Source organism: Aythya ferina, assembly GCF_964211825.1.
Source record: "Aythya ferina genome assembly, chromosome: Z".
In the NCBI taxonomy this organism is placed as follows: Eukaryota; Metazoa; Chordata; class Aves; order Anseriformes; family Anatidae; genus Aythya; species Aythya ferina.
In genome coordinates this window covers 29013739-29041686 of record NC_140299.1, presented here as the reverse complement: position 1 = coordinate 29041686, position 27948 = coordinate 29013739, and the positions used below count along the sequence as shown (strand labels likewise).

Here is a 27948-nt window from a genome sequence, read left to right as displayed (position 1 = left end):
CAAGGGCCTCCCCGTGCTTTACGGCCGGTGGCTTCACGCTGTCGCGCGGTGCCGTGAGGCGCGGGCGGCGGGCCGGGCCGGGCGGGGCGCTGAGGCCGCTTCTCGTCTGTTCCGCAGCCGCGTGGCGATGGAGGGCAGGGGCAGGAGGAAGCCGGCGGCGAGGAGCGGGAAGGCTCCCGCTGGGAAGGCGCCGCAGGGGAGGAGGAAGTTCAAGAGAGACCACGGTAAGGAGGCTGCGTCCCCGGGAGGCGGCTGTTCCTGGTGGCGGCACGCCCGGGCTCTGCGGGAGCGCCTGGCCGCGTGCAGGGGCCGGCCTGGCAGCCCGGGCCGTGGCCTCTGCTTGGGCTTCAGGAGCGCCTTGACCTCCGCTGCCCGTCCCGTTCGCACAGAGGAGTCGGTGTGTGTGTGCTGCGTGAGCTGCGATGGGTCAATACTGCGTTCAGTCTTGTTTAACCTCTTCGCTAATGATCTGAATGGTGGGGCACCCGCAGCAGGTCTGCAGATGTCACAAATCAAGGATGAGTGGCGGATACACCGGAGTGTATCTGGCTGTGCTGCCATCCGGACAGCCTCAACAGGCAGGAGAGACGGGCAAGTATTTCCAGCAGATCAGCACAGGGTAGCCATCCCCTCTACTCTGGACTGGTGAGGCTGTACCTGGAGCACTATGTCCAGTGCTGGGCTCCCCAATACAAGAGGGAGATGAGCCTACTGGACAGAGTCCAGTGGAGGGCCACCAAGGTGATCAAGGGACTTGAGCACGTCTCCTGTTAGACCAGACTGAAAGAGCTGGGGTTGTTCAGCCTGGAGCAGAGAAGACTCAGGGGGATCTTATCAATGTGTATTAAAACCTGAAAGGAGGGTGCAAAGAGGATGGAGCCATGCTCTTTTCAGCATCGCCTAGTGCCAGGACAAGAGGTGATGAACACAATCTGGAACATATGAAGTTCCGTCAGGAAGCACTTCTTCACTCTGCTGGTGATGGAGCACTGGAAGACGTTGGCCAGGGTGTTTGTGGAGTGTACCTCGGAGGTCTTCAAAAGCAGTCTGATCATTTTAGTGGGCTTTAGATGTTACTGCTTGTATACGGGGGTTGGACCACTTGACCTCCAGAGGTTCCTTCCAACCTAAACCAGTCTGATTCTGTGTTGCATTCAAAACTGATTGTAAGATCAATAAATTGATCTGTCCTGTTAGAATGTTCTGTTAGTTCTAACATAACTAACAAAATGGTTAGAACTGATGTCAAAACAGCTCTGACCTAAAACTGTGAACAGGTGATTGTAGGACTGGTGACTTTAATATCCTTAATTTAGAACAATCCTTTTTATGCCTGGGCTATTATGCTGCAGGCTGGAAAATAATGCAAGGTTTCTTGGGCAAACTGCAAGACCTAAGACTGCAAAAAAAAATCACTGGCTTTGAGAAGCAAGAAAGAATTGTTGCTGTATATATATTTGGTATTACATATTATAAAGTAGTGTGCTGCTTTTTATAATTGTAATTTGTTATTTTGAAGCTTTAGGGTAATGCTTTAACTTTTTATTTTTTTTTTTTTTTTAAGTAGATTCGGGTCCTCCAAAGAAATTTCCTAACAAAGGAGATGAGGAGGGAAAGCCCAAATCCACTTCCAAAAAATCTGTGAAAGGAAATTTAAGACCTGGAAAAGCTACTATCAAACAATTCAAGAATAAACAGCAGTCAGGAAGTCTTGCAAAGAAGAGGAAACTTCAGGATGGGGAAGAGGGAGGTGAGCAAATTTAAGCCTGGATATCAATGGAAACGAGGATTTGATAAACACATTGTTCATCTCAGTCTTTTATCCACATCTTGTTATCACCTTTCCAAATTGATTGCCTCCAAATTTACTTTCTATTTAGCCTTTTCTGTGTAACGATTTATTTCACCTAGTTAAGCCTGAGGCCAAAGTGATGAGAATCAACAGTTAAAGAGTTTTCTTTGGAATCAAAAGTAAAGATATAACAGCAAATTTAAATAACTGATACGCCATCATAAAGCTGTGATTATTTAAATGACAATGTTGTGGCAAGCATGAAAGTGACAGTTTCCATGTAACTCTGAAAAAGAGTTATTCGTAGACTTGCCTTAGAAATGGAATCCGCTCTTATAAAAGTACTGGCTAAAAATTTGGAATGAAAACATTTGTGAAACAAAGTTGATTATCCTTCTTTATATTAGTTTGGACCACAGAAAAATATCTAGTCACGCCTTAAAAAAAAAAAAATGTGTTTTTTTTATACACTTCACGTCTTATTTTGTCTTAAGATAGAGAGGCTAAATAAAGGCGTGTTTAAATAGTTGTTTTTTTTTTATAACTTTGGTACAGGAGAACTTTTGCTGTCAAACAAAACTACTGGGATGATTGAACATAAGCATCAACAGAAAATGAGAGGTGGAATCTTGCAGGGTGGATTCTGAAGTTCTCTAGAAAAATGTTAGTTGTCTGAAGGACAGCAAAAAGTGCTGGAGTAGTGGCTGTTGCACATTTGCAGAATGGCTTCAGAGATGGAAAGATTGCATGGTGGTGTGTTGCTCTCAAAGCAAAGTATCACTATTACTTTTGGACAAGTGATACAGAAATTCTAAAATACACTTAGTAAAAAGAGAGCATGGTTTTTGAACAGGCAAAGTAATTAGTTGCATGTTGCTGAATACCAAAGAACAGTGCTTCAGGGTCCAAAAACTTAAAGCTCTATCTGTAGTGTTCCATATAGAAGTGATAGCGCTTGCTTCTGGAAAACAAACTAATATACAATCACTTCTTTTGTCAGGATGTGAATAAAACTAAAACACTTCAAGTTTTTTTCTTATTTCATTTTGTGGCACTTTCTATAAAGTCACTCTAAATGAACTTGCTGTGTGGCAGGGTATAGCTATTGTATAGCAAAATCTCCTGTTTTAAAAATTTGAATAAAAAGAATAGGCTTGCAAAATTTTTTTATGTTTTTTCCTTTCTCTGAGATTTCAGTTATGTATCTTCAATTTAAGGGTATCCATTTGAGAGATGGAAGTAGTATCCATCCATATGTGGACAGAGGGAAAATCACCTGGGGCTGTACAGCCACAGGGTGCAAGGTGCATCTAGGGTCAGTGTGCAAGCTGTGAAGAGGTTTCTGATGCATTTTTTGACAGAGCTTTGAGGAAAATCATTGTTTGCTTTGTTCTTCCAGTATTCTAGAAGTGGAAATAGCTAGCTTCGCATACTTATTAACTACTTCTGCTCTCATATTAGCTAGCTGAGAAACTGCTGGCAAAGCTCCTGACTTGTTAGGAACTGAAGTAACAGAGCTAGCACAGCTCAGTCTGATAGACAATTCCTTTGCTTCTCTCTTGTTAACTATAGAAAATATGTTTATTTTTGTCTTCAGGGTCAGATTCTAAAAAGCCTAAATGGAATGACTTCAAAAAGAAAAAGAAGGAATTAAAGCAAAGCAGACAGCTCAGTGATAAAAGTAATTATGACATAATTGTGAAATCAAAGCAAATATGGGAAAGTGTTAGAAGGTAATGATTTATTTTTTTCTTTTATTGTCATAAGTTGCAAAGAGATTCTTTCTCCTTTGGTAATTCTATGAAACTGTATTTCCACGGTGAAACTCTGTGAGTAAATCATAACATTACATGCAGTTCAAGCATGTAATGTTATGATTTACTGATTTACTCACAGGGTAAGTGTTCGAGCAAAGTGTGGTGATTTGTAATGCTAGGAGTGTAGAAATGTCTGGATTGGTGTCACTTTTATTTTAGGATAAAATATTTAAGGAGTTATGTTGTTTTTTAAATTGTGAACCACAGATCATACGCTGATTTGATCTGATCTTGGAGTTAGATCACTGCTTTTTTTTTGTGGGAGTTTATACTATTTCTCTGTGCTAGCGTAATTCTCAGACTGAGGCCCCATGTCAGAAGGAGGAGTTAATTCTACTATGCTCTGATTGTATGTGCTTTTCATTTTTGCTTGTAAGACATTTAAGAATCTAGTATCTAAGTGACATGAGCAACTGTGGTGGTACGTGTAAGTTTATAGTGTTTTTAATTGTTATTCAGAAGAATATTATTTCAAAGTGTGATTATCTGTTTTGGTTTCTAGGCACTGAAACTGCTTAATTATATCTAGTCACAGCTTTAATTAACGTCAGTGTAAATGTGGATTAGCAGGCACTAATTTCATACTGTTTTTTACCATCTTGCTTTTTAATATATAGATAGAACTGAATCATATGTTTCCTTAATTAAGATTGTTTTACTTCTCTGCTTGTAGGAAGAAATGCGATAAGGAGAAGCGGGAAGAGCTGATGAATGATTTACAAAAGCTGCTTAAAGGAAAAATTAAAAATGTAAGGAAAAAATCAACACCATGTAACAAACATCATGTAACGTGCTCAAATTCACAAAAGTTCCTTTTAAGAATAGAGAAGTATAAATGCTATAATATAGTACCAACCTTCTTTGCTAGAAGGAATGTTATTTTAGCCACATTTAAAACAAACAAACAAACTAGCAGGGTTGAGAGGCTGCTTCTGCCCCTTTTAATTTGAGAATGGTAGTCCTGGGATGCTTTGCCTATCAGTTGACTATTATAAGAATGGCTGTTTTGCCAAGCAGATTTAGTCAAGTGAAACTATGTTAAATGAAATTTAAAATCAGCCACTCAGGCTTTTGGTTAGTTACAATTGTTGTTATGCTTCACAAGTAGTGCTTCACAGAAGTCATTGCCCTGATAATTAACTGTACTAAACAGTCTTTCTGTTAATTCTTGAAATGTGCAAATGCGCGATGAGATATTGCTGTATTCTAAAGGGATTCTTGGTATTCCATGCAGAAGTGTAACTGTAGAGTAACACTCAGGAATTGCGAAGAATATGAGTGAAAACAAGATACAATTTCATGGTTTTAATTCAGAGTTAAATACTTGATGCATTTTACAGTTTTTCTTAATTGTCAGCAATTGCAAGTATTCTCTGTATATTGTTTGGTAGTACTTCTAAAGATCTAAAAAAAACGTAAAACTTGATTTGTTGCAACCTGTAATGACAATTATGAGTGGTTATCTGTTACATGTGGCATAGAGCTATATCAGAGACAGAATGCATTAAAATAAATTTTGTACATAATGACATATGAATGGCTTAAGATAATGAAATGTATCTGTCCTGCAGCTGGCATTTGCACATGATTCAACTCGAGTGATCCAGTGCTTTATTCAGTATGGTAATGATAAGCAAAGACAAGAGACATTTGAAGAATTGAAAGGTATTTTTTCCCATTTTACTTGTATTCTTGTGCTTTGCTGTTAAGGTGCATTAAAACAAGCTGAGTTATTTTCGCTAAAATATTTTTTGCTTTGTGCTGAAATAATACATCATTTCTATTGAGCTCTTGAAAATTACTTAAATAGTGGCATCTTGTTCTGTATTGTTAATGTCAAGAAAAATAAAAGCTAGCTGAATGTGTTTTCCCTTCTTCTAGATAGCCTAGTGGAGTTGAGCAAGTCAAAATATTCCAGAAATATAGTGAAGAAATTTCTTATGTATGGGTGAGTATGAAGTGAGATTGCTTAGCTGTCATGCATTGTTTCATTTTCACTGTGAATACTCTGGAATGTATGATGATTTAAACAAACGAACAAACAAAAGTATTTGGAAGCATGTTTATAACAGTGGTGAGACAGGAGTGTTTGGTATTTTGCCCAGAGAATTTGTGGAGTCTCCTTCGCGGGAGATACTCACAACCCACCTGGTTGCCATCCAGCTCTAAATGATTCTGCTCCATGTAGGGGATTGGACTAGATGATCTTCAGAGGTCCCTTCCAGCCTCGGCCATTCTGTGATTCTGTGATTGCTGGTAGTTGTTTTTCTTTTGCAAGTAGTAAAGCTAAAGCTGTACACATAATTGAGGAAAAAGTGCCCAAAAAGCTCAGATGCATGCTGAAAGTTGATTTTTGCCTTACATATAATAACTGGCTTATAAAGATGTTCTGTTCTCACTGAAACTTAGTGTTTCAGGAAGTCATTCTTCTGCAGTGTTTATCCACTGTTTCTTTTTGTTTTATCAGAATGCATACTTGATCATCCTTCATAACTTCTGCAGATCCTTGGGTTTTCACACTATTTTTGTAAAAGCTGTAATGTTGATCCAGATGCATGCATGTTATCTTAACGCTTAGATAACATAAGATATCTTAGATAACATAAGATATCTTAACACTTAGATAAGCTTCCAGAAATAAAACTAATGCTGGATCACCTCTTTAACGTTTTAACTCTTGGTATCAATCTTTCCCTGTGAAACAGGACAAAACCACAAATTGCAGAAATAATAAAGAGTTTTAAAGGTCACGTGAAAAAAATGCTCCGTCATGCTGAAGCATCTGCTGTAGTGGAGTATGCATATAATGACAAAGCCATTCTGGAGCAGAGAAATATGCTGACAGAAGAACTATATGGGAATACTTTCCAGGTTTACAAGGTGACTACATTACTTTCTAGGCTAAGGTGTTGTGGTATCTAGTATGTTGTGTTATTGATACTCTACCTATCTTACCTGCTACTTCTTCTGATAAATTTCGTTTCTCTGAGCTGTTCAAATGCATTCTAGTTTAGCATAAGTAAATGCTATGGAAGTTGTGCATTTCCATGATGAGTGTTTCAGTTTGAGCTATGTGAAGTCTATTACTTTCATGTACGAGCTTGTTCTGCTCATCAAAGACAGTCTAGTATTCTGTAGTTGGAGTTACCAAAGTGTCTAGCCTGATGTAGTCATCCTTGCTGAGATACGATTTAGGATTAATTCCCTTATAATGCTGTAACTGGCTTTTGTATCAGAACTGGATTATATCCCATGAGAACTGCGTGCAAGGAAAATGTGCTTGGATCTATGTACTGCATGCTGTTTAAGCCTAATTTTTGTCTTAGTTTCCTTTTCTCACAGAGACTATTGGACTTGAGTCCAAACTCGTGAAACCATTTAGATGCAGATGCCCAGCAGACAGCAGAAAGATTTTTAAACGTGGCCTGCTTTGTTTTGACCTCTAGTTCATTTTCCTTGCTGATCTGGTTTACTGTTACTGGAGTTACAAACAATTCTATTTGCTACAAAGCACAAAACTGTTTTACCCAATTATTAACTACAGCAGAATGACTTTTGTACCTTACATAAAAAAAATCTGGAAGAATTTTAGAGGAATTTAACAGCATATTTCTGAACTTGAAAGCTTTTTTTTTTTTTCTTTACAGGTTATCTTAAGTTTTATTAAAGCATTTTGCGACACTATAATGCAAAAGGCATATTTTCTGTGTTTAAGGACTGTAATTTTTCTGGGAGTATACAGTCTTTGAAATCAAGCATGCAGTCAGATTCTACCATTCTAGCATTTGTCTTGAGTGCCTCAAATAATCATACTTCATGGTGTAAAACTAAGACTCAAAAATAGGTGGATTTTTATGAAATTATGACATAATCCTTAAAAGACAAAGAATTCTGTGGAGTTTTGAATTGTGATCCCATTTTCCTCTTCCTGTCTCCAAGTTCTCCACTCCCATTCCAGCAGGATATACAAAATATATAGCAAATAGGAAAAAAAGGAAGATGGTTTTCTTCTAATTATCTGTCTAGTTTGATCTGGTGACCAGTGATAGGACTCAAGGAAATAGCTTGAAGCTGTGACATGGGAGGTTCAGGCTGGATGTGAAGAGAAGGTTCTTTATCCAGAGGGTGGTCAGGCAGTGGGACAGGGTCCTCAGGGCAGTGGCCACAGCACTGAGCCTGACAGAGTTCAAGACACACTTTGACAACATTCCCAGACAGATGGTCTGATTTTTTTGGGTGGTCCTTTGGGAGACCAGGAGTTGGACTTAGTGATCTTTGTGGGTCCCTTCCCTCTCAGGATATTCTATGATTCTACCAGAAGTTAGTTCGGTATTCAGAATGTATAGTCATTTCTACATGCTGTTCTTGGACTGGAATTTCATGGACCTCTGTTAACTTCTTAATTCGTTGATGTATTATTGTGTTGACGACTGACATATATGCATCTTGCTGTCCTGCAAGACTCCCTTAAACACACTGCTGATTCATGTATTTTACTTTGTACCTGACAGTCTCATGAGGAGCTGACTGCAATTGTCAGAAAACAGTTCGGTCCATAGAAGTAGCTTTTGTTTTGTAATGACTAATACAGTTTGTGAGAACTTAAGTATATAGCTTCTGACATATTCAAAGTAGATAACACTTATTTAGAATTTTAGTTCTAAAAGCTGATAGTTTTGCAGAAAGTTCATTTTGTTTGTGATATTGTTCATGAATTGCTGTTTGACAAGGGACTGAAGAATGTTATAATTTTGTATGAACTCTGATACCTACTGGGAATGATTAAACCTCTGAATGGACATTCTTTTCAGACACCAGTCGTTCCAACGCTGGATAAGGTATTAGAAGCTCAGCCTGAAAAGAGAGAAGCTATCTTGGACGAAATGAAGCAGATTCTTACACCAATGGCACAGAAGTAAGGACAAAAACTAACTGAGCTAACTAATGTCAATCTAGCATGTACCTGTTTGTTTCTTTGTTACTTACATTATCTGCTTATGTAGAAGAATAGCAGTAATGCTGCTGTTCTTTTCACCTGTAACATCGCTGCATGGAGTAACAAGTAACAATGGCTTTGTCAAAATTGCCATAACAAATATCTTAAATCATTGTGAGCTCAATTTCTATAAAGTAAAATGTCCTTACTGCTGCCACTGCCTAATAGAACTCTGGACAGTGTGGTATGCCTTCTTAATGTGCTATCGGACAAGAATCTTGAGTGGTCTTAGGCGACAATATCTTACGAAGTTTTGGAATTTTCCTTTTGGTAGAATTTTCTGTGTTACGCAACTGCTAAACGTCTTAAGTGGAGTGACTGTATATTTTCTGCATGCCATACTGACTGACTGGGTATTTTTTAGAAATACGGATGAGGCAGTGTTAGCTTATGTTACAACCATTGCTAATGGGGGACTTTTTCTCATTTTTTCTCTTCCCAAATACAGAGAGGCTGTGATAAAACACTCACTGGTACATAAAGTATTTTTGGACTTTTTCACTTACGCTTTTCCAAAACAAAGATCTGTAAGTATCCTTTGGTTGTTTTTGTTTTCTCTTACCTTTCAATGAAATGTTTTAAATGTTGTTTAAATAGCATTGTAGCTACAAAGAAATACAGTGGAAATGGTAACTTTTCTTATCTGGTCATCCAGATGAATGTCTGGGGAGTGCTATTTTATGGGGACTTAGAGTGATCTTTTATACTAAAGCAATAGTGTTGGTGATGTTTGACTTTAAAATAATTAAAGTGTAATGCAAGACTTAATGTGATGGAAAACTGATGTTTTCTCTGTGTTAAATGTTCCTTCTCAGTAGCTGGAAAATAAGATAGAAGCTTTGTTTCCGGCTTTAATTGTAGTAGTTCGGCTTTCAAAGTTTATTAACCTCTTCTAGCTGTTTTACAAAATACTTTTGATCAAAGTATAATAAAATTTGTCCTTTCTGTCAGCAGACGAAACAGTCTCCTGCCTATAAGCCAAGCATGTGGCTTGTATTGCTATGTCTGTATTAAACTGCAGTTTTAAGCTTACTCCAGCCACTCTTGCAAAAACTAGGCCTAAATTTATCCAAGTAAAGTGACATCTGTATGAGCTAGTATCCTGCCTGGTGTCACCTGTCTCCAAACCCTGTCCAATGTCCTCATTTTGATTCTGCAACTCAGTGCCATCTGACTCTAGGCCAAGTGGAGCCTTCTGGACTTGCTGTGTGTCTAACCTATTTTCTGCTATACCGAGCTCTTTTTCTGTTAGAGTTAACACAGTCAAAACTAGTGAGGTGGATTATTTGTGGCCTGTTCTACATACAGATCTTATCTAATTCAAGGTTCCTATAATGGTTTCCTATAATAATTCCACTCAAGAAGAGTAAGGGCATGGCTCTTTTCCCTTGCCTGTCTTTTTGTACAGATATGGTAACATTTGAATCTTCTCTGTATGAAAGGATAGATGGATACATTTTTTTTTATTTTTGTGCACATGCAGCCATTTGGAAACCTCTTTTGTAGACCTGTCCCTTCCTGTGCGCATAGCCAGTGATGCCATTAATTCTGTAATTTAGAGACAGTTTTTAGAGAGACAGAAGCAGCTAGGGCTAGAAGGGGAGAAAAATGGAAACTCCATGTCAAGGTATCTATCGGACAATAACAGGAATAGTATTTAGTAACCTAGGTTGTTGTTTTTCTGTTTCGTTTTTTGTTGTTGTTGTTGTTGTTGTTGTTTGTTTTTTGTTTTTTTTTTCCTGCTGTTGTTTTCAGATGGCTTCAGAACCTCTTCCATTTTATATTGTGAGAAAAATCTCAAGTAATTTTCTTCAGACAGGATCTTCTGTGAAGCTATTTTATTCACGATTGCAATGGCAGGCGTCCTTCCAATTAGGAGCGCATTTTAGTAAACAAATCATAACATTTTATTCCCTATTACCCAACACCTGATTGCCTCCCGTTTCCTCATTGCCTGAGTACTACAGGTTCACAAGCTACTCGACGCTCCTCTATACCATATATGTAATTTTTTTTTCTTCAACCCTTTAATTTCTTCTTTTTCCCGCCTTTTTTTTTTTTTGTTCCCTTTTTTATGTTTTGAGAACTTGTGATCTTTGTTTTACTGTTCTCATACTGCTGATCCTGTCCTTGTCAAGCTTCTACCTTATTTGGGAACCGTGAGGCCTTTTACTGTCCACTTATCTACTTAGCATTTCTCCTTGTCATGACTACGCAACTACCTTTGAATACAGAAAATGAGTTCTCTACTGCAAAAACACAACTTAGTTTCTCACAATATGAAAACCAACTTTTGGTTCAATCTTGTCATATCTGATTTACATCTTTTGATGTGTAGATGACCTTTTAGTTCATGCTCTCTAGGAGATGCCCTGTATGTGTAAGTAAATTGTATCCCCTCAAAGATTTTTTTCTTGTATTTTTTCTGACAGGACAAGTGACAGACTTTGACATGCTTTGGATTTCACATGATGTACAGTTTTGGAAGAGGAAATATTGTGTCATTTATAGTCTTTGGCATTCTTTTTGAGGCCTGTTCTTGTAGGTCAAGCCACTGAGAGCGATTTTGCAGGAGTGTTGATGCTCTCTGTAGTGTCATGAGCAAAAATTCCTTGTATTTTCTTTCTCCATTTACTTACCACCTTTTCTTCATCAGGAAATGATAGAAGCTATAAGAGAGGCTGTCATATACCTGGCACACACTCATGATGGAGCCCGAGTAGCAATGCACTGTTTATGGCATGGTACTCCCAAGGTACTGTTTGGTTCCTTTCTACTCAGCTCTGCCTGAAAATAGTCTGGTCTGAGAATATGTGACTATGACTGCTCATGTGGGTTGAAGCTCTGTAGATATAGGGTATCAGCTTTTGGAAATACTATAATGTGCCCTATCTCTTTGCATAAATAGAAAAAGAAAACACACATTATTTCAAAAAAAATAAAAATTTATAAAAACAGTTTGATTGTTGAAGACAGTAAAAAAAAAAAAAAGGTTGCTAGGGACCGGAGGTTAGTAATGTGTCTAAAGAAGACTGAGTAATGATTGTAATATCTAGAAGAACAAACCTGGGGAAGCTTTCTGCAAAAAATACCATGCTAGCAAAGGTGTTTTGTGACAGGTTAGAGTCCTTACTTTTTTAAAGATTCAGGTCATATTGAATGGGTTTCTTTCCAAGCAAAGAGTGCCAAGTGCATTGCTATTTCTTAAGTAATGGACGGGATATAGGTGAATATTTTTTTTGAAGTTGCCCCTTTTTTATGTTTTCACATGCCCCTTTTTTATGTACTCACATTCCTAGAGTGAACGTGTGGACATCTCACAGAACAGCCCCAAGACTGACTCTTTCACAATTCGGATTTAGCCATTTATCCTGCTGTTTAGATGTTGATTAATATTGCAAATGTTGGACATCAGTAACTATTCTGTGCTTTAGGAAGCAAATTGTAGGTTATCTTTCTGAAGGTGTTAATAACAATTCAGTTGTTCAGAATCACTGATGTTATAGGCTCACTCAAGTTTTTCTTTTTTAATAGGACAGAAAAGTCATTGTGAAAACTATGAAGACATATATTGAAAAAATAGCAACGGTGAGTGATCATTAGTCATTTATTTCATAAATAAAAATTTCTTAAATACCTGATTTAATGCTTAGAGGCTGATTTTAATGTGCTTTGGTAGTAGAAACAACTGTGAGGTCTTAATAAAATGAATCATAGAATCATAGAATATCCTGAGTTGGAAGGGACCCTTAAGGATCTTCAAGTCCAACTCTTGACACCGCACAGGTCTACCCAAAAGTTCAGACCATGTGACTAAGTGCACAGTCCAATCTCTTCTTAAATTCAGACCGGCTTGGTGCAGTGACCACTTCCCTGGGGAGCCTGTTCCAGTGTGCAACCACCCTCTCTGTGAAGAACCCCCTCCTGATGTCAAGCCTAAATTTCCCCTGCCTCAGCTTAACCCCGTTCCCGCGGGTCCTGTCACTAGTGTTAATGGAGAAAAGGTCTCCTGCCTCTCGACACCCCCTTACGAGGAAGTTGTAGACTGTGATGAGGTCTCCCCTCCCCTGTGATGAGGTTTGCAATAGTGATGCTGTACTAGATAGTATGGAATATATTCAACTTGATTATTTGGAGACACTAAGAAACTTCATTGCAGGCACTACATTTGGTATTCTCTAAAATAGCTGAGTTAATTATGAATCTTTTTTCTATGTTTTTTTCTTCAATTAAAGTATAGGAGAGTTAGTTTATAGGAGAGTCTGTTGAAGACAGAAAGAGCAGGTATCTTCAAGCCTATCTTTATGTTTTGTCTTCATACTACCCCTTCATTAATTTATTAGAAATAAAATCTGTATGCAGAAGAACAACAAAAATTAAGATTTTTTTTTAATTTTTTTTTTCTTAATTTCTTAATTCAGACCGAGCCTGTCTGAATTTAAGAAGAGATTGGATTGTGCACTTAGGCACATGGTCTGAACTTTTGGGTAGACCTGTGCGGTGTCAAGAGTTGGACTTGATGATCCTTAAGGGTCCCTTCCAACTCAGGGTATTCTATGATTCTATGATTCTAAGATACGCTAGGGATGTCATTGGGAAAGTTGTTTAAGCATATTAGTTTTAGAACGTGCTCAATGCATTTTTAAGTCAGGGGGCTCTAAAATGAATTAGTATTGAATTGACGTACAATGGAAGAAGTCTGTATATATTTGTTTTTTTAATGAGAAGTATGATTGGAGACTGCGACACCAACAGAGTAGCAGTTGCAACTAGTTTTCATGTTACAGGGCAAAACTGCAACCATAAAGATATGCTTTTTAAATGTATTCCCTTTTGGGTGCTGTGTTCTGTTTACTAGTAGTTGGTCATCGGTCTCCAGGCTTTTTTTTGGTAATGCAACTGTATTAGTAAAAACTTATGAACACATATCCCCAGTATATGTATTTATAAATAATATACGGTACAACTGTACTAATACGTTACATACATTATAAAGTATACACAAAAATATAATTTTAGAGGTTAAGAAAATATCTTTAAATAGCATTTGCTTTATTAATGCTACAAAAGAGTACTTAGTCTCACACCCCAGTGGATAGTCTTGCACACTCCAGTTTAGAGACAACTGGCCAATGTAATGTTTCTCCATGATTTTCTAATACCAATAATAATTTATGTTATATATGGATGTATGCTTGTATAAAAAAATTGAGACTGTGGTTGAGTAACACTTCAGTTTTGGAGTACATTGAAGGTCTGGCCTCGCATTCATGCAGTGTCTCACTGACGTACAAGAGAATTGGGTGGTGCCCCTGCTCCATGGGCTTGTATTTGCTAGATACATACTCTCCAGAAGTACAGCATGTGATACATCTCACTTTTAATTCAGTTTTTAATTCTTCATTCACAGGGTAGTGAGGCACTGGAGCAGGTTGCCCAGAGAAGCTGTGGATGTCCCATCCCTGGTGGTATTCAAGACCAGGTTGGACAAGGCCCTGGGCAACCTGATCTAGTGAATGGCATCCCTGCACACCGCAGGGTGTTTGGAACTAGATGGTCTTTAAGGTTCTTTACAACCCAAGCCATCCTATGATTATGTGTTCCAGCAAGGCAAATCCTGTGATTTCAAACGATTATCATGCAATTGGATGAGGTTAACAGCTTGCATATGATAAAGCAATGTATTAAGTTATAATGCCTCATGAAATCTTTTTTAAGAGGCTTCTATTAAACAAACAAACAAAAAAAAAAACCAACAAACTCTTTCTTTCAGAGAGCCTAAATGTGAGGTTTTCTGCGACATTCTGTGACAGTGGATAGAATTTGCTTGTAGACTTATGTTGTGCCATGTTTGAGACAAACTGTCATAAATGTTGGTTCTAAATGAGTTACTGTGTTTGTAGAACTCTGCTACATGTTCTTGAAGCTTTCTCATGTCTCATCTTTGCAGGGTGAATTTTCTCATTTGGTCTTGCTGGCAGCATTTGATTGCATCGATGACACTAAACTTGTGAAACAGTTAATTATATCTGTAAGTAGTTTTTCCTGAAGTACTGTACTAATTAGTGTCTTTGTATTTGTCATTGCACTGAAGGATCAAAGTAGGAATCCATCCACTTGTTACGAATCATTTAATTCCTTTCCAACTTGTGTATTTCCTTGTATTTGTGTCATTTTTTTTGTCATAGATGACTCAGCACTTTAATTTATTGAACTTGAATTTAAGCTTGATTCACTGCTTGCTGAAAATTGCCCTTTTTGTGTATGTTCATTCTAGCTAGTGAATGACTTCAATCTCTTTAATGGAAAATGTCTTTGTCATAAACGTTTGAGCTCTGCTAGTATGGCGAGGATTGAAGTGATGTAAAACTTTAGAATGAGGAAGATTCCTTATACATTTTATGGGCAAACATAAAAAGTCAATGATATCCATGGCTAGAATGTCATTGTAATGTAAGCTTTTTTGTTGCAAAAAAGGTTATTTAACATATACTCATTTCCAAGTAGTGTCTTGGAAAGTAAGATTTCAAGATGAGCTGTTGCTATCTTAGAGGAACGTGGCAACATGTCTGACTATACTGTTGTGAGGCACTGCAACCTGTTGTGCAGAGGAGCTATGGCTGCCACATCCCTGGAAGTGTTCAAGGCCAGGTTGGATGGGCCTTTGAGCAGCCTGGTCTAGTGGAAGATGCCCCTGCCCATGGCAGGGGGATTGGAAGCACATGTTCTTTTATGTCCCTTCGAACCCAGAGTATTCTATTATTTTATGATAATATAACATCAGTTTGAACAAGAACAATTAGTTGGAGACTTTTGTCTGGATGCTGAATATGTAGACTCACATTAACTGTCAGAATTTGATACTTGGCATAAGGTGTTGATAATTAAATGAAAATTGGCCTTCTGGATAAAATCCATGTAATATTTTTATCAGACCTTCAAAATGGATATAGGTAGGTGTCTGAAACACAAAGAGTGCTGTAGCTGTTTTGCAGCACCTGCATGAGGTTGCATGATGAACAGTAATGGTAGTATGATGTAGTCTGCATCTGCTTCCTTTTGGATTGCCCCATTTCCCCATTTTCTTTCAAAAAAACACTTTAATGGTAGTAAGGTATTTCTACTTAGACCATATTTACATGCAAAAGTTACTGCTTTTAAGTTGTTTTAACTGTAAATGACCATCAAGTTGTCTTTTCACACTGAGAAAAAAGACATTATAGCACACAATTTTGATGCAGGTAAAATAATTAATGTTGATATATATAGGTTGCAGTGTGCTTATGGTCATACTTGTGATCATTAATGATACGCATAGGATCACAGACGTTGGGAGGCAGTGGCAAGGAGGTGTAGATAACAAGGTGAATGCTCTGTATGTGGAGAAGGAGTATGAGAAACCAGTCATGAGGAGGCTTGCTTTGCTTTTATTTTTGTTTGATTCCCCCTATACAACATTCCAGATTTCTGTATCCTAACACAGATATTCATCATGAAGTCTGTTCCTCTCCTGTGTGTATAGAAAGATTGAAAGTGTTCCAGCGTGGAGGTGGTTTGTGTTCCTTACGTATATTAACTGTGATCACAGCTGGCTTTGTTTCCAGAGTCTATTCAACAATGTAATGCCTTTGGGCAAGTTCCAAAAAAATAAGCCCTGAAAGATCAGGGCATCTTTGTACAAGATCACTGATGCCTTACTGTTCTATGTTGCAAGCACTCAGCATGCTGGGCACTTATTAGTTAAGATACTGCGTTTGACTTTAGCTCCCAAAGTGCCATTTAATTACAGAATCATCTGTGGTTTTCTGCCGTCTGAGACCTCCTTATGTTATCCTGGGTAATGGAGTGTTTACTGTTTGGTGCAAATGGAGTGTTTACTGCATCAATCTGGACAGAGGAATACAGGAGAATAAGAAGGGGTGGCCTTTGCATATACAGAATTAGCCTGTCTGGGTTTATATGAGGCCAAAAATATGAAAAAGGTGTCAAGGAAAAGGAAAAATGTATCAAGTCAGATCAAAACCAGCTCTTCAGATGGGGAAAGAAAACTAGTAACTTGACGATGAGGTAGAAGCATCAAGAAATCAGGTCTTGAAGCACACTCTATGGAACAATCAAAAACTTAATTTTCTTAAAGTTAGATTTCTGAAATACTTTATACATGTTAATAATTCTGTCCATAATAAAAGCTTAATTGAAGGAAAGAAAATAATGAAGATCTGGGGAAGAGAAAAAGCAGTGTTTGCCAAGTATTTCTCTTTTGTTGCTGTTGTTGTATTATAAAACAGATTGCTTATGTGGATTGGCAGAATGGTAGGGAATTCCCATGTAAGAGAAAGTTGTAAGCTCTTAAAAGCCTCAGAGGAAAGTCTATCCTTATCTCTCAGCTATGCAGAGTCTTAATCCTAGACCAGAGAATAAGTATGTTGTCTTAAACCTTCAAATATGATTGGAATTGTAAAATACGTATTTGGCACGTGTTAGAATTCAGGCGGATTTCAGAGGGAAGGCTGTAAGAATTCTGAGTAAGCAGTGCTAGTGTTACATGCTATCGATGTAACAATATCCGTTGCCGTTTAGAGTTTCTCCTGATACTTTCTCACAGTTCTGGTGAGGAAGTTCTGTAATTTTTCAGAATCACAGAATCAGATGGGGAAATAGAATTTTGAAGGACTTAACAGAAAATAAAGGCATTTCTTTTTATGCTAGATGGCTGTGCCATGGGTTGATTTCAAAGTCCAGGATTATTTTTCCTTTGTTTTTAAAAATTGTGACATTGGTAGATAGACTTTAAGAGGGAATTGATAGTTGCAATAGTCATGAATATCTGGATGGTATTCAGGGTTCTTCAGTGTTACTTGCATAAAAAGAAAATTATTACTCTATGAAAGGGCATTTGTCAAGATGCTGACAAAAATGTGAGTACAAACCTATGGGCTAAGGTAGGTGCTTCTGTCCAAATATAATAATGTACTTGTATTAGCAAGAAAATTCCATTATATACTAAAGCATTTCTTCCTTAGCCCTGTCATTGCATGAGGGTGTGAGGTACATACTCTGTAGCCCACAAAAGAATTATTCCTAGCCAACCGCTGGTCTCTGGAGAAAACCCGGTGTTTTCTTCTAATGCTTAAATAAACTGCAAATAATACTGGTAGTGCTTGTGGCAGAAGTCAGCTTTATTCAGTTATTGAAACTTTTTTGATGTTCTGTGATCAATTTAAGATGGAGTTTTCCTTCCTAAGCACTGTCAACAGTGTGTATGTACTTATGTACAGCCATTTCAAAGTCAGCATGGTTTCAGTGATTGATTGTAGGTGCTGTGGTAGATGATGCTTTGTATGTTTGATCTGTTGAGGTTATGACTTCTACTCAGATTATGTCTGACCATCTGACATACCAGAATATGCAGTGTTCGTGCTGATACAAGCAAGTAAAAAGAACAAATCTTGTTCTTTCAAAGTATTTTTCTTATTAAGACATGTTTATCAGATGCATCAAACCTTAATATTTTTTTAAGTTTCTCTCATTTCTGCAAACTTGCATTTTGATTAGGGTTTTTTTGGATTTAATTTTAGTAGCATGTGTGAATCCTATTCACAGTATTTAGTTTTCCTGAGCTTTGTGTTTGAAAGACAATCAATAATTACCAGTAACTCAAAACTTACTTATATCTGTTGCTGTTTGTTTGCTTTTACAGGAAATAAATGCTTCCTTGCCCAGTATTATTAACAACAAACATGGAAAAAAGGTTTTGTTGTACTTGCTAAGTCCTAGAGACCCTGCACATTTTGTTCCAGAAATCATCACACTTCTGCAACAGGGTGATGGAAATGCCTATAGGTAACTGAGATGGCAAGTTTAAGTTTTTTCCTAGAGTCCAGAAGAGTTCATCCAACTTCTGCATGATAAATTTTCTTTATAATATATCTAAGTAATATAAACGCTTTTGTATAATGTGCAAATACTATTAGATACGTTAATCTGAAGTCCTAACTCCTATACATTTGGTTTGAAGCTTGTGTGTGATGATTGGTGATTATCAGTGTTTTGGTGATCAGCAGTTTTCCCCTTCTGTAAAGGGCAAAAAATACTATGTGTTCTTTGTTTAAATTCCTATATCAAATGCAGAATAAAAGTAAAATATTAATATGCATTTTGAGTTGCATAAAAGTATATCTTAAAATCTAGCAATAGAAATGTAAAATGTTTGTTTGAATTCAGTCCCCAATATTGATAATGACATTGAAGCTTATCAGCTTTTGAAGAAGCAGCAACTTTGTTTAAGCATCTCTCTCAGTAGTTGAGGTAACAGAATGAATAGGCAATATATGGAGGTCAAGTAACCGTTGTTAACAAAATACTCTATGAAGTTTACTGACAGCTTTAAATGCTGTATACTTCCTCATTCTGTGTTCTTAAAATGTGTGCAATATTTAATTGTATGAGAAACAGAGGGAAGAATAATGGTTTTGACTTTTCGGTAATATATAGCTGTCTCAAATAGTACATGTATGTGTATTCTGAATTTCTTTTGACTTGATGTGCATGAGGAGCAAGTCTTCTACAGTAATTTGCTGTCTCTTTTGTCAGCAAGAAGAATACAGAACTCCGCCGCCGTGAACTCCTGGAAGCCATTTCCCCACCTTTGCTAGAATATTTGCAAGAACATTGCCAAGAAGTAGTGATGGACAAAGCTACCTTTGTCTTGGTTGCTGACATTTTAAGAACAGCTGTTGGTGAAATCCAGCCCACATTAGATGCAATTGCTAATTTAGCAGCAGAAGAGCTGGTTCCAGGTGGCCATGATGGGCAGGTAATGTAACAGAGGATAAGATGCTGATACCTTGCAGTGCATTTGTTTCATTACTAGCACAAAGTCTGTTCATTTTTCTCTTTTGCGTAAGAGATCAATGATCTTCCATGATAGACTCATACACTAGAAGTGGTCTTCGTTCTGTTTCCTGACATGTTTCTTTAATAGCTTATTGTGTCTGGAGTAACGAAGGCTTGAGCCAACATTCCATCTGAATTTGAGAGCAAGGTACTTCATAGTCTTGAGTCTTCCAGAATTAATTTAAACATTTGGTTGAAAGGTAGCTAACAGTCATGTTACGCAGGCTCTCTTTTAATATTATCACTATGAAATCAAGTAGTTAGTAACTTTTTATAGTTCACTGAACTGTTTGCACTGCAAATGTTAGGGTCCCTTAGCTTTCAGGTATGTACATGTATATATCCATGAAAGGGAAGATCTTAGATAACAGTGTCTCTGTAGTATGGCCTTCTCTTCAAAATGTGCATGAGAGGCCTTTTCTGATTTTGTTGAGTCAGGCAGGTAAGTCTCTGTAGACTAGAAAATAGAAAGTGCTGTGTAGACTGTATGTGAGATAGATGCTCTCAAGATTATTAAAGTTTTGCTGAATTGTCTTGGTCTCCCCCAGTTTTGCAGTGCCCCTTCCACTGCAGTGCCTATAGAACGCAATATATATAGTTCACATAAGAGTTAGCAAGTCAGTTTACTGTTGGAGGAAGAATACTGAAAGTATTGTCTGTCCCTAACAAACGAACTAGATTTCTTGCGTCTCTGCCATGCCATGAAACACGTGCCTCTACCCTTCTTTTTTCTTTTTTTTTTTTTAGATTGGCATTTGGTAGAATTTTCTATGAACTATTGTCTTCTGTACTTTTCTGCAAGTCATACTATAGTAAATTTTGGAATCAATGAAAACATGAAAAGTCCGGATATTCATGTAGAGGCAACAAGACCTTGAGATTCTGCTAAGTAAGCATGAAGTCTTAGGAGTGATAGATGAAACATTAGTGGATGTGGAGCAACAGATACAATTTATATTACTAAAAGTCAGATGCTACAGGGCAGAAAGTAAAATAAATAAGCTGGTCATTTTAAATAAGTGTTCAGATGTTTGCATCAGACTTGCTGATATTTGCAAAGGTAATGACTAAATGGATGAGTGTGGTTTGGTGGCTTCCCACAAAGGGAAAAGTATATAAAGCATGCAAAAATAACTACAGAACTACATTTTGTATTGTTATCACTGAATAATTTGTATTTTTCCCCCCTTAAAGCTTCACATTGCAGAACATCCAGCAGGTCATTTAGTATTGAAATGGCTAATAGAGCAAGATGAAAAAATGCGAGAGAGTGGAAAAGAAGGTATGTTTGAAATTCAACTTTAGTTGATCAAATTTTGACTTTGGAGTAATTAGTTAGCTGACCTAAAATAAGTTTGCTACATTTATTTCTTTAAACCTACTGATATTTGGAAAATATAATATACTCTCTAAGATCATTGCTATTATCTTTTTTTTTTTTTTTTTTTGCTGTTGTGAGTTGTTGCATGAACAGAATGCAAAAGATCGTGTTGTTTTTTTTTTTTATACAAAGCAAGTACTAGTCTGTTTTTGTTCTCTGGGTTTACAGTGTATTTGGGACTCTGTTCGTTTCTGCGCTTAAAATGTCTTTCTTTGCCCAAATTCTCAGCAATTTAAAGGATAATTATAGAAAATGTAAAGCTTTTCTGACAGGAAGACTTGTTTCATTACTGCTTGTAAGCCAAGCTGTAATCCATACTGTGTTCATTAGTGGTGCTGAGTTACTGCCTTAAAACTGTTGCTACAATAATTCAGGCACAAAAATAGGACATCTTTGCTATTTTATATCCCAGAAGGCAGAGATTGGGCACAGATGTTCTCATCTTAATTTAGCTTTTTTGAACTCATTTTATTACATAACTGCAAAATCTTGTTCTGTGAATCACCATATCCTAATAGAGATTACTTTTTTCATATGAAAACCTTGAAAAATGGAAATGGGTGGGAGGCATACTATAACGTGAACTTCTGTTGTGTGTAGGGGGCTTTTTCATTGTGTTAAACCCTTTTTTTCTTAGTGTCCAGCCATCTACTGTTTCATTTTAAAAATAAGAGGTTGCTGGCCTTTATTAAATGTTCCTCGAGGGAGGCTGTTTTGTTACTACTTTTCCCAAGTGCATGATTGGAAATGTTCAAAGAGGAAGTTTTATCTGACTGTCTTTCAGAGACTAGACTAATTGAGATTATAATAGTGGGTTTTTTTGTTGTTGTTGTTTTGTTGTTTGTTTTTTTATTCTGCTAGCAATACACAATTCCTTTTTTAAACACAAGTGTTTCCCTTTGGTTTCCTTGATTTTGTCTGAAGAATGTGCCATTCAGAATTGTTGGTTGTTTTTTAATGCTAATGCAATAAACTCACAAATCATTATCACATAGGGAACAGCTGAATAAAAACTGACCTGTTCTTTGGTTGGAATTCTAATCTAAAGTGACAGTGAAAAATAGCTTCAGTGTTTATTGGGAGCTTGAAGATGGGGGTTCTTTTGGTTACTTCCTGATAAATTTGCTAAGCTTACAAGTTATAAGATCTGGTTCCCCGAAGTTTGTATAATCATAGAATGATTTGGATTGGAAGGGACTTTAAAGTTTCAACCCCCCTACCATGGGCTGGGACACCTACTAGATGAGTTAGCTTAAAGCTCCATCCAGCCTGGCCTTGAACATTTCCAGGGATGAGATAACCGTTTCAGTTCGTCAAATTCAACTATGGGCTTACGGTCAGCTTTGTTTCTTTCTTTTACATACATATTTAGTGTAATGCAAATCAAGTTATGCTTTCAAAGCTACTGAAGAAGTAGAGCCCTGTAGTATCAGTACAACTGAAAGAAATAAGAGTCAGGTTGGTTTTCATGTGTCACTAAAGGATTTGATCTGAAGATACCAGAGGGTATGTTGTTTTGTCATGTCAGTTTGCACCTTGTACAAATTCTGTTTCTTTGCTTGTAGCGTCAAATGCTAGAAAACAGCATTTTTCAGGACAGGTATCTGCGTTAGTAAGTTGCATGTAATTATCTCTTGTGTTGATGTCATTCTTACCAAGTTCTTCCATTGGAGTAATTGCCTTTTTTGAGATGTGGATAGTCTTTGAAACCATTTAAAAGAGAAGCAGCGGATATACTTCTTTATAATAGTAAACTGTCACATTGTGTTGTTACTGTCTAATTTTAAGCAATGCTTGGAACTACAATCTGCAGAGGTATCACTGCATTGGATAGCCAATTATTTCAAGAGAGCATAAATTTGTGAATACTCGATGGATAAAATCTATTTGATTAAATTGCAGCCACGGATAATTTTTAGTATGTTTCTTTGTATAAAGTTACTGTCTTAATTTTTTCTCCCCCTGCTCCTTTCCCATGTTTTACAGGTTGCTTCGGAAGAACTTTGCTGGAACGTGTTGGTATTGAGAATTTGAAGACCTGGGCAAAAGTAAATCGAGGTGCCATTGTTCTTTGTTGGTATGTAAGGCTCATGACTATTTCTGATTAGGCCCCAGTATTAATTTCTTGAACAGCTAAGAGAACATTAGTTACAATTTCTACCAGCATAATTCCATTTTTTGCTCATGGAATACTGTCATCCATGCCACTGATAAGTTTTGATTGGAATAAAGTACTGGAAAAATTAAAACTGAATTTCTACAGGTTGTCCCTTGAGCTCAGGCTTTTGCAGTTGTAGGAAGTAGTTCAATGTTGGAAGAAATCTTAAGATTAAAAAAAAATAATCATGTTTTTTGATCTTAAAATACATGTTTTTTGATCTTGTACCTACCAATGCATGCTTTCCCAATGCAAAAGACTTAAAGGGGGACTCCACGTATTAAAATAATAAACCCTGAAATACCTGTGGTTGGGGTCAGTATGCACAAATACAGTTTTTATTCCTGTAACTTGCTACTTTGTCTTGATGCATTAATTATGGAGCCTGAGCATGTTTCATACTGAAGTAGGAAAGTGTTTGGAATAGACCGTGAAAAGGATTATGATGAGCTGATTGGTTTACAACTTGAAAGTCATGAATGATACAACTAGTACGATCAAAAAGAGTGCACAGGAATCAGACCACTAACATTACAATTTTGTTTTTATCAAATGCGAACAGTTGTATTAACCATTGCTATTTTCACATTGTAACTAAATGTCAGTGTCAGGTCATAGAAACCCAAGGTTTTGTCTTAAGACTTAAGTGTGTGGTCTGTGTTGTGGAACTTCTGGGTCAGCATCACACTGCTGGCTCCTCGTAAAGACTTTCACTGAGCCAAAATCAGCAAACAATTCAGACAACATACTTCTGAAAAATGAAACTTCTCCCTTTTTCCACCTCCCTTCTCCTCCTAAAGTTACTTTGGGTTCCTTGATGATTGCTTTCCATCTCTGCTTCTTATTAGCTTAGAGTGAGGCTACTTTGTTCATTCTCTTTTGCAAGATGAATCAAAAGATGTTTAACAGAAGGTCTATTTCTGAAATTGCAGTTTAATTCTAACTTGTTTAGTCATTGCCACTCAGATCACTACTGAGAAGAACTGGTAGTAGAAGAGTAGTGGTAATCTTGATACAAGACAACATCATAGTAGTCATAGGTATGGTGGTTAAGGTTGTTCAGTTAACAAAAGTAGAATGCTTTTTCTTTTTCTTTTTTTTTTTTTGTATCTTGCAACTACAATAAATGCATCTAATGTTTATAATCTAATCCTATGCACAGATGTTCAGTAGAGATCTCTTATAAAGGTTTGTACACTGACAGTGTGTTCATGCTTGGACTTCTTTCCCTAACTTAAGACTGAGGAGATTCATTTAACATGTGCTGTTGCTGCTTTATGTGCTAAGCTATTCTGATTGTCCAAATGATGTTTTGAAGTAAATTAATGGATATTTTTTTTCCATGCATGACACTTTAACAGCTGTTCAGCTGTCGGTATGACAACAGTTTTTCAATAGGTTTTGAAGACTTTTGGAAAAAACAGGAAACTAATAATTACATATTAGTAGAAGTGAACACAGGAGTGATGTTATTTTATGGAAGTGACATAGGAAGGAGAAATTATTTTTTTCCTTTCTGATATTATACATGGAACTACAGGGTGGGGATTTGACAAGGGTACTTTGTTACCAAGTAGGTGTGCTTATCTCCTGGACTGTCAGTTTGAACACTTATCACCGAAATTGAACCTCATCTATCTGGATGGAGATATAAAAGTAGTGGGGAGTTGTGGTTTATTTGTTGTATTTGTGTGTTGGGGGGTAGTATTCCTTTTTGATTCTAAGTAAATCTGAATCGGTTGAGGTTCTCTTAATGACTCTCTAGGCAGGATGCCCTTTTGTTTAGGCGGCTGAGAACACGTAAATCTAACCAGCTGTATTTGTTCCATACCATGTGACACCTGTTTAGCACAGTAACACATGTAATTAGTCCTTTTCTTGTTCAACTGCTTGCACTGAAATATAGAGAGGTTACCTAAATTATACAGCAGTGATAAATTTAACTTACTCATGTATGTATAATGACTGCAATTTGTTTCAATAGAATCACTTGAGTTTTTTAAAAACTTCTCATCTAAAAAAAAAATAGGTTATTCTCCTATCATAAGAGAGCTCAGATCCCTCTTACAGAGGTAACTTGCAGATACTGACAGTTCTCCTTGAAGCTATGATTAATTTCTATTGTGTTGTTGGCTTTTGGAAGCCATCTGTTACTTACATGCAGATCTGAAACTCAGAATTACTCATTCAGTCCATTTGAAGCTTTCGGCTTTTGAGTCGTTTAAGCTCATTCACCAGTTATGTGCAGCTCATTGACTGCACTCAACTGATTAGCTACCTGGTATCCTCTGAACACTATCCTTTCAATGTCCTAATAGCTTTTGGTTTTATAAAAGAATCTGGGACCCGGTTCTGACTTAGCACAAGCATGCAGTATTGGAAGAGTCCTTAGGTTATGAGAGAGCCCTCTGCAGACAAGCAGTCAAGCTTAGTATAAATAAAATGTTTTAAGTACTTGAATTTTATGGATGCTATTCTAGTTATATCTCTACATCTGACCATTCCTCAGTGTACTGATTTTGTCAATGGTATGTTACATCAGGATAGATACACCAACTTTATTCATCTCCACGTGCAATTTTTGTAACTTGTAGAAGTTACATTTTATATCCACAAAATACGTAGATATCTGCTTACCAGATTTTAGAAGAACTTTCAGAAAAAAAAAAAATACTATCATAATCTTTTGGCTGCATTATTAGACATGTAGATGTTCCACGTTAAAAATGTGGTGTCTTGAAATAGCTGTGGATTCCAGCAATTTGAAAACAGCTTTACATGTTTTCATACAGCACTGGGAGATGAAATTCCCTTCTAAAATATCAAAGTGTAGTCCAGAATGGCTTGCTGCCACTTCTGTATGCTTTTTGTACCAGGTGGCAAACCAGGTGAGTCTCCCTATGTTAATTGCCAGTGTATTCAGCACATCTTTTGTCATTACTTTTGACTTTCTTGCTCTTAATGGGTGTACATGACCTATAGAAAAGCTGAAAAAGTATGACGCTGGCCTGTGTTGAATTCAATTTTAAGGAAGGCCTCTAGATTAAATACTGCTACAGCTATAAGTAGCAAATAAGTACTTCCGGTAAGTGTCACTGGAAGTTGTTAGTCATAGAGTTAAATATAGGAATAAAGTGGCTGAAAATAGTAGTGTTGTTCAATGGGCATCACATGCTTTCCTGCCTATTGCATTGTCATCCTGCACAGTATACAGAGTCATAAGAAGGTAAAATTTAAATCTCTCCTTGAACTATAATAATTTCTTTTTTGTTTTTACTCAGTTCAGCTTGCCATATCTAATGCATAGAATCATAGAATCACAGAATTTCTTCTTTATATCTAATCTAAATCTACCCTATTTTGGTTTAAATTCATTACCTCTTGTCCTGTCTCTGCAGTCCTTGATAAAATGTCCCTCTCCAGCTTTCTTGTAGGCCCCCTTTATGTATTGGAGGACTGCTAAAGGCTTGTTTAAAGAGTATGCTAGAAACAAGCTTTTAAGATAGCTGCAAATTTGTGATCCAGGTGGAAGAATCCTAGGGTTTTTAAAGACCAGCAGTGTCACACGCCCCTCTTGGTATCAGTACATGTGTTATAGTTTGCTTCCGATCTTAGTTTATTTGGATGCCACTGTGACTTTTAATTCTGCTGCACATACTGGCTGCAGAAAACATTAAACTTTTTAGGCAGTGTTCACTCACCATTTAGAATTGGCAAAATAGATGTGCCATTACCTCTACTTTGCATTGTAATACAAGCATGTTTCACTACTGCCTCAAAGAAGGGGAGAAGTCACTGCACATGTGGGTGTGCAAGAAAGAAGCTTTTACTTTTCTAGTAAGCTTACTGTGAATTTCCTTGTTTCTGGGGAGCAAGTTATCTAAGAAAGGCAGCTTGTTTTCCAAAAAGACAACAACTAAAAAACAACCAAGACTGTTAAGTTTCTGTAGCCCCGTGATAAAGGAAGCACAGAATTAGAATATTAAAAGTACTTGATGTGTATTAGGCATATGTCACGGCATCCAGTTTTAGAACCCCCATTACAAGAAAGATATCGACAACTGGACTGAGTTCAGTAGTGACTGGCTAGTATAGTCATGGCTGGAGGACTTGCCCTGTAAGGTGAGGCTGTGGAGTGGGGCCAGGTCAGCTGGGAGAAGGGGTTGGCTTTTGGGGTACCCAGCAGCAGCCCTGGCACTGGCAGGATGGGATGGAGGAGATGCAGCCAGGCTTTGCACAGTGATGCCTGGTGGGAGGGCAAGAGGCATGGCACAGGCTGAGACACAAAAGGCTTAGGCTAGAGAGGGGAAGCCTTTTCCCACCAGGACAGCCTGGCTGGCTGTAAAGCTGTGGACCATGTAGGCTGGGAGACTTTACACCCCAGATGAAGCCGTGAGCAGCCCAATCTGACTTCATGCTTGAACCTGCTTTGAGCAGGAGATTCAGCTTGGGCTCTGCAGCTCCTCTGGGTCTTATTTATCCTGTGTTGGTTGTGTTCTTATGTGGTATTTCCTGCTTTCAGAAAATTTTACATCTTTGTGTAATAGAAGATAATAGTCTGCCTTGAACTGTCTTGTTTTGAAATAGTTAACTGTTTCATAATACGGACAGCTTTTCATATGACCTGTATTCTGACCTTTCATGCCCCTTTTTTTCCCTCCTTTTGTAGCCTTCTCCGGAGCACTGATCAAGAAGTGGCAAATGCAGTCAAAAAAGGACTGAAAAAGCTTGTCCCACAGTTGAAGCTGAACAAAAATGTGAAAGGAATAGAAGCATTACTGGAGAAATTGACTTCCTAGTGTAACTGATCTTTTTAGCTTCAAATACAACTATGCAATGAACTCCCAGTTGGTAAGATTCTGCTCCATGTCTAAAAAGCATTTGTAAATTAAACCTTTTTTAAAGCAA

General features: G+C 37.4%; 1 protein-coding gene across 4 annotated transcripts; it reads left to right on the top strand.

The window, feature by feature from the left end:
• The first annotated feature begins 66 nt into the window (after nucleotides 1–66).
• PUM3 (pumilio RNA binding family member 3) lies at nucleotides 67–27948 on the top strand. 4 transcript variants are annotated; one of them, XM_084504302.1, is made up of 17 exons: nucleotides 67–224; nucleotides 1565–1750; nucleotides 3390–3525; nucleotides 4283–4358; nucleotides 5181–5274; nucleotides 5491–5557; nucleotides 6315–6489; nucleotides 8421–8524; nucleotides 9054–9132; nucleotides 11262–11360; nucleotides 12140–12193; nucleotides 14556–14636; nucleotides 18306–18448; nucleotides 19199–19421; nucleotides 20696–20783; nucleotides 22869–22959; nucleotides 27710–27948. In XM_084504302.1, the coding sequence occupies exons 1-17, from the start codon at nucleotides 128–130 to the stop codon at nucleotides 27837–27839; spliced, it is 1923 nt and encodes a 640-aa protein (XP_084360428.1). In that variant the 5' UTR covers nucleotides 67–127; the 3' UTR covers nucleotides 27840–27948. The 4 variants fall into 4 exon arrangements, with proteins under 4 accessions (XP_084360428.1, XP_084360430.1, XP_084360429.1 ...); XM_084504303.1 differs by having other exon boundaries at nucleotides 69–224; nucleotides 1568–1750; XM_084504304.1 differs by lacking the exon at nucleotides 12140–12193.

Bases quoted from the DNA above. Each gene is read 5' to 3' on its own strand.
- PUM3 (XM_084504302.1), top strand. From the start codon at position 128: ATGGAGGGCAGGGGCAGGAGGAAGCCGGCGGCGAGGAGCGGGAAGGCT. The intron at 3,526-4,282 runs GTAATGATTTAT...CTCTGCTTGTAG, and splicing joins ATATGGGAAAGTGTTAGAAG to GAAGAAATGCGATAAGGAGA. The intron at 4,359-5,180 runs GTAAGGAAAAAA...TCTGTCCTGCAG, and splicing joins TTAAAGGAAAAATTAAAAAT to CTGGCATTTGCACATGATTC.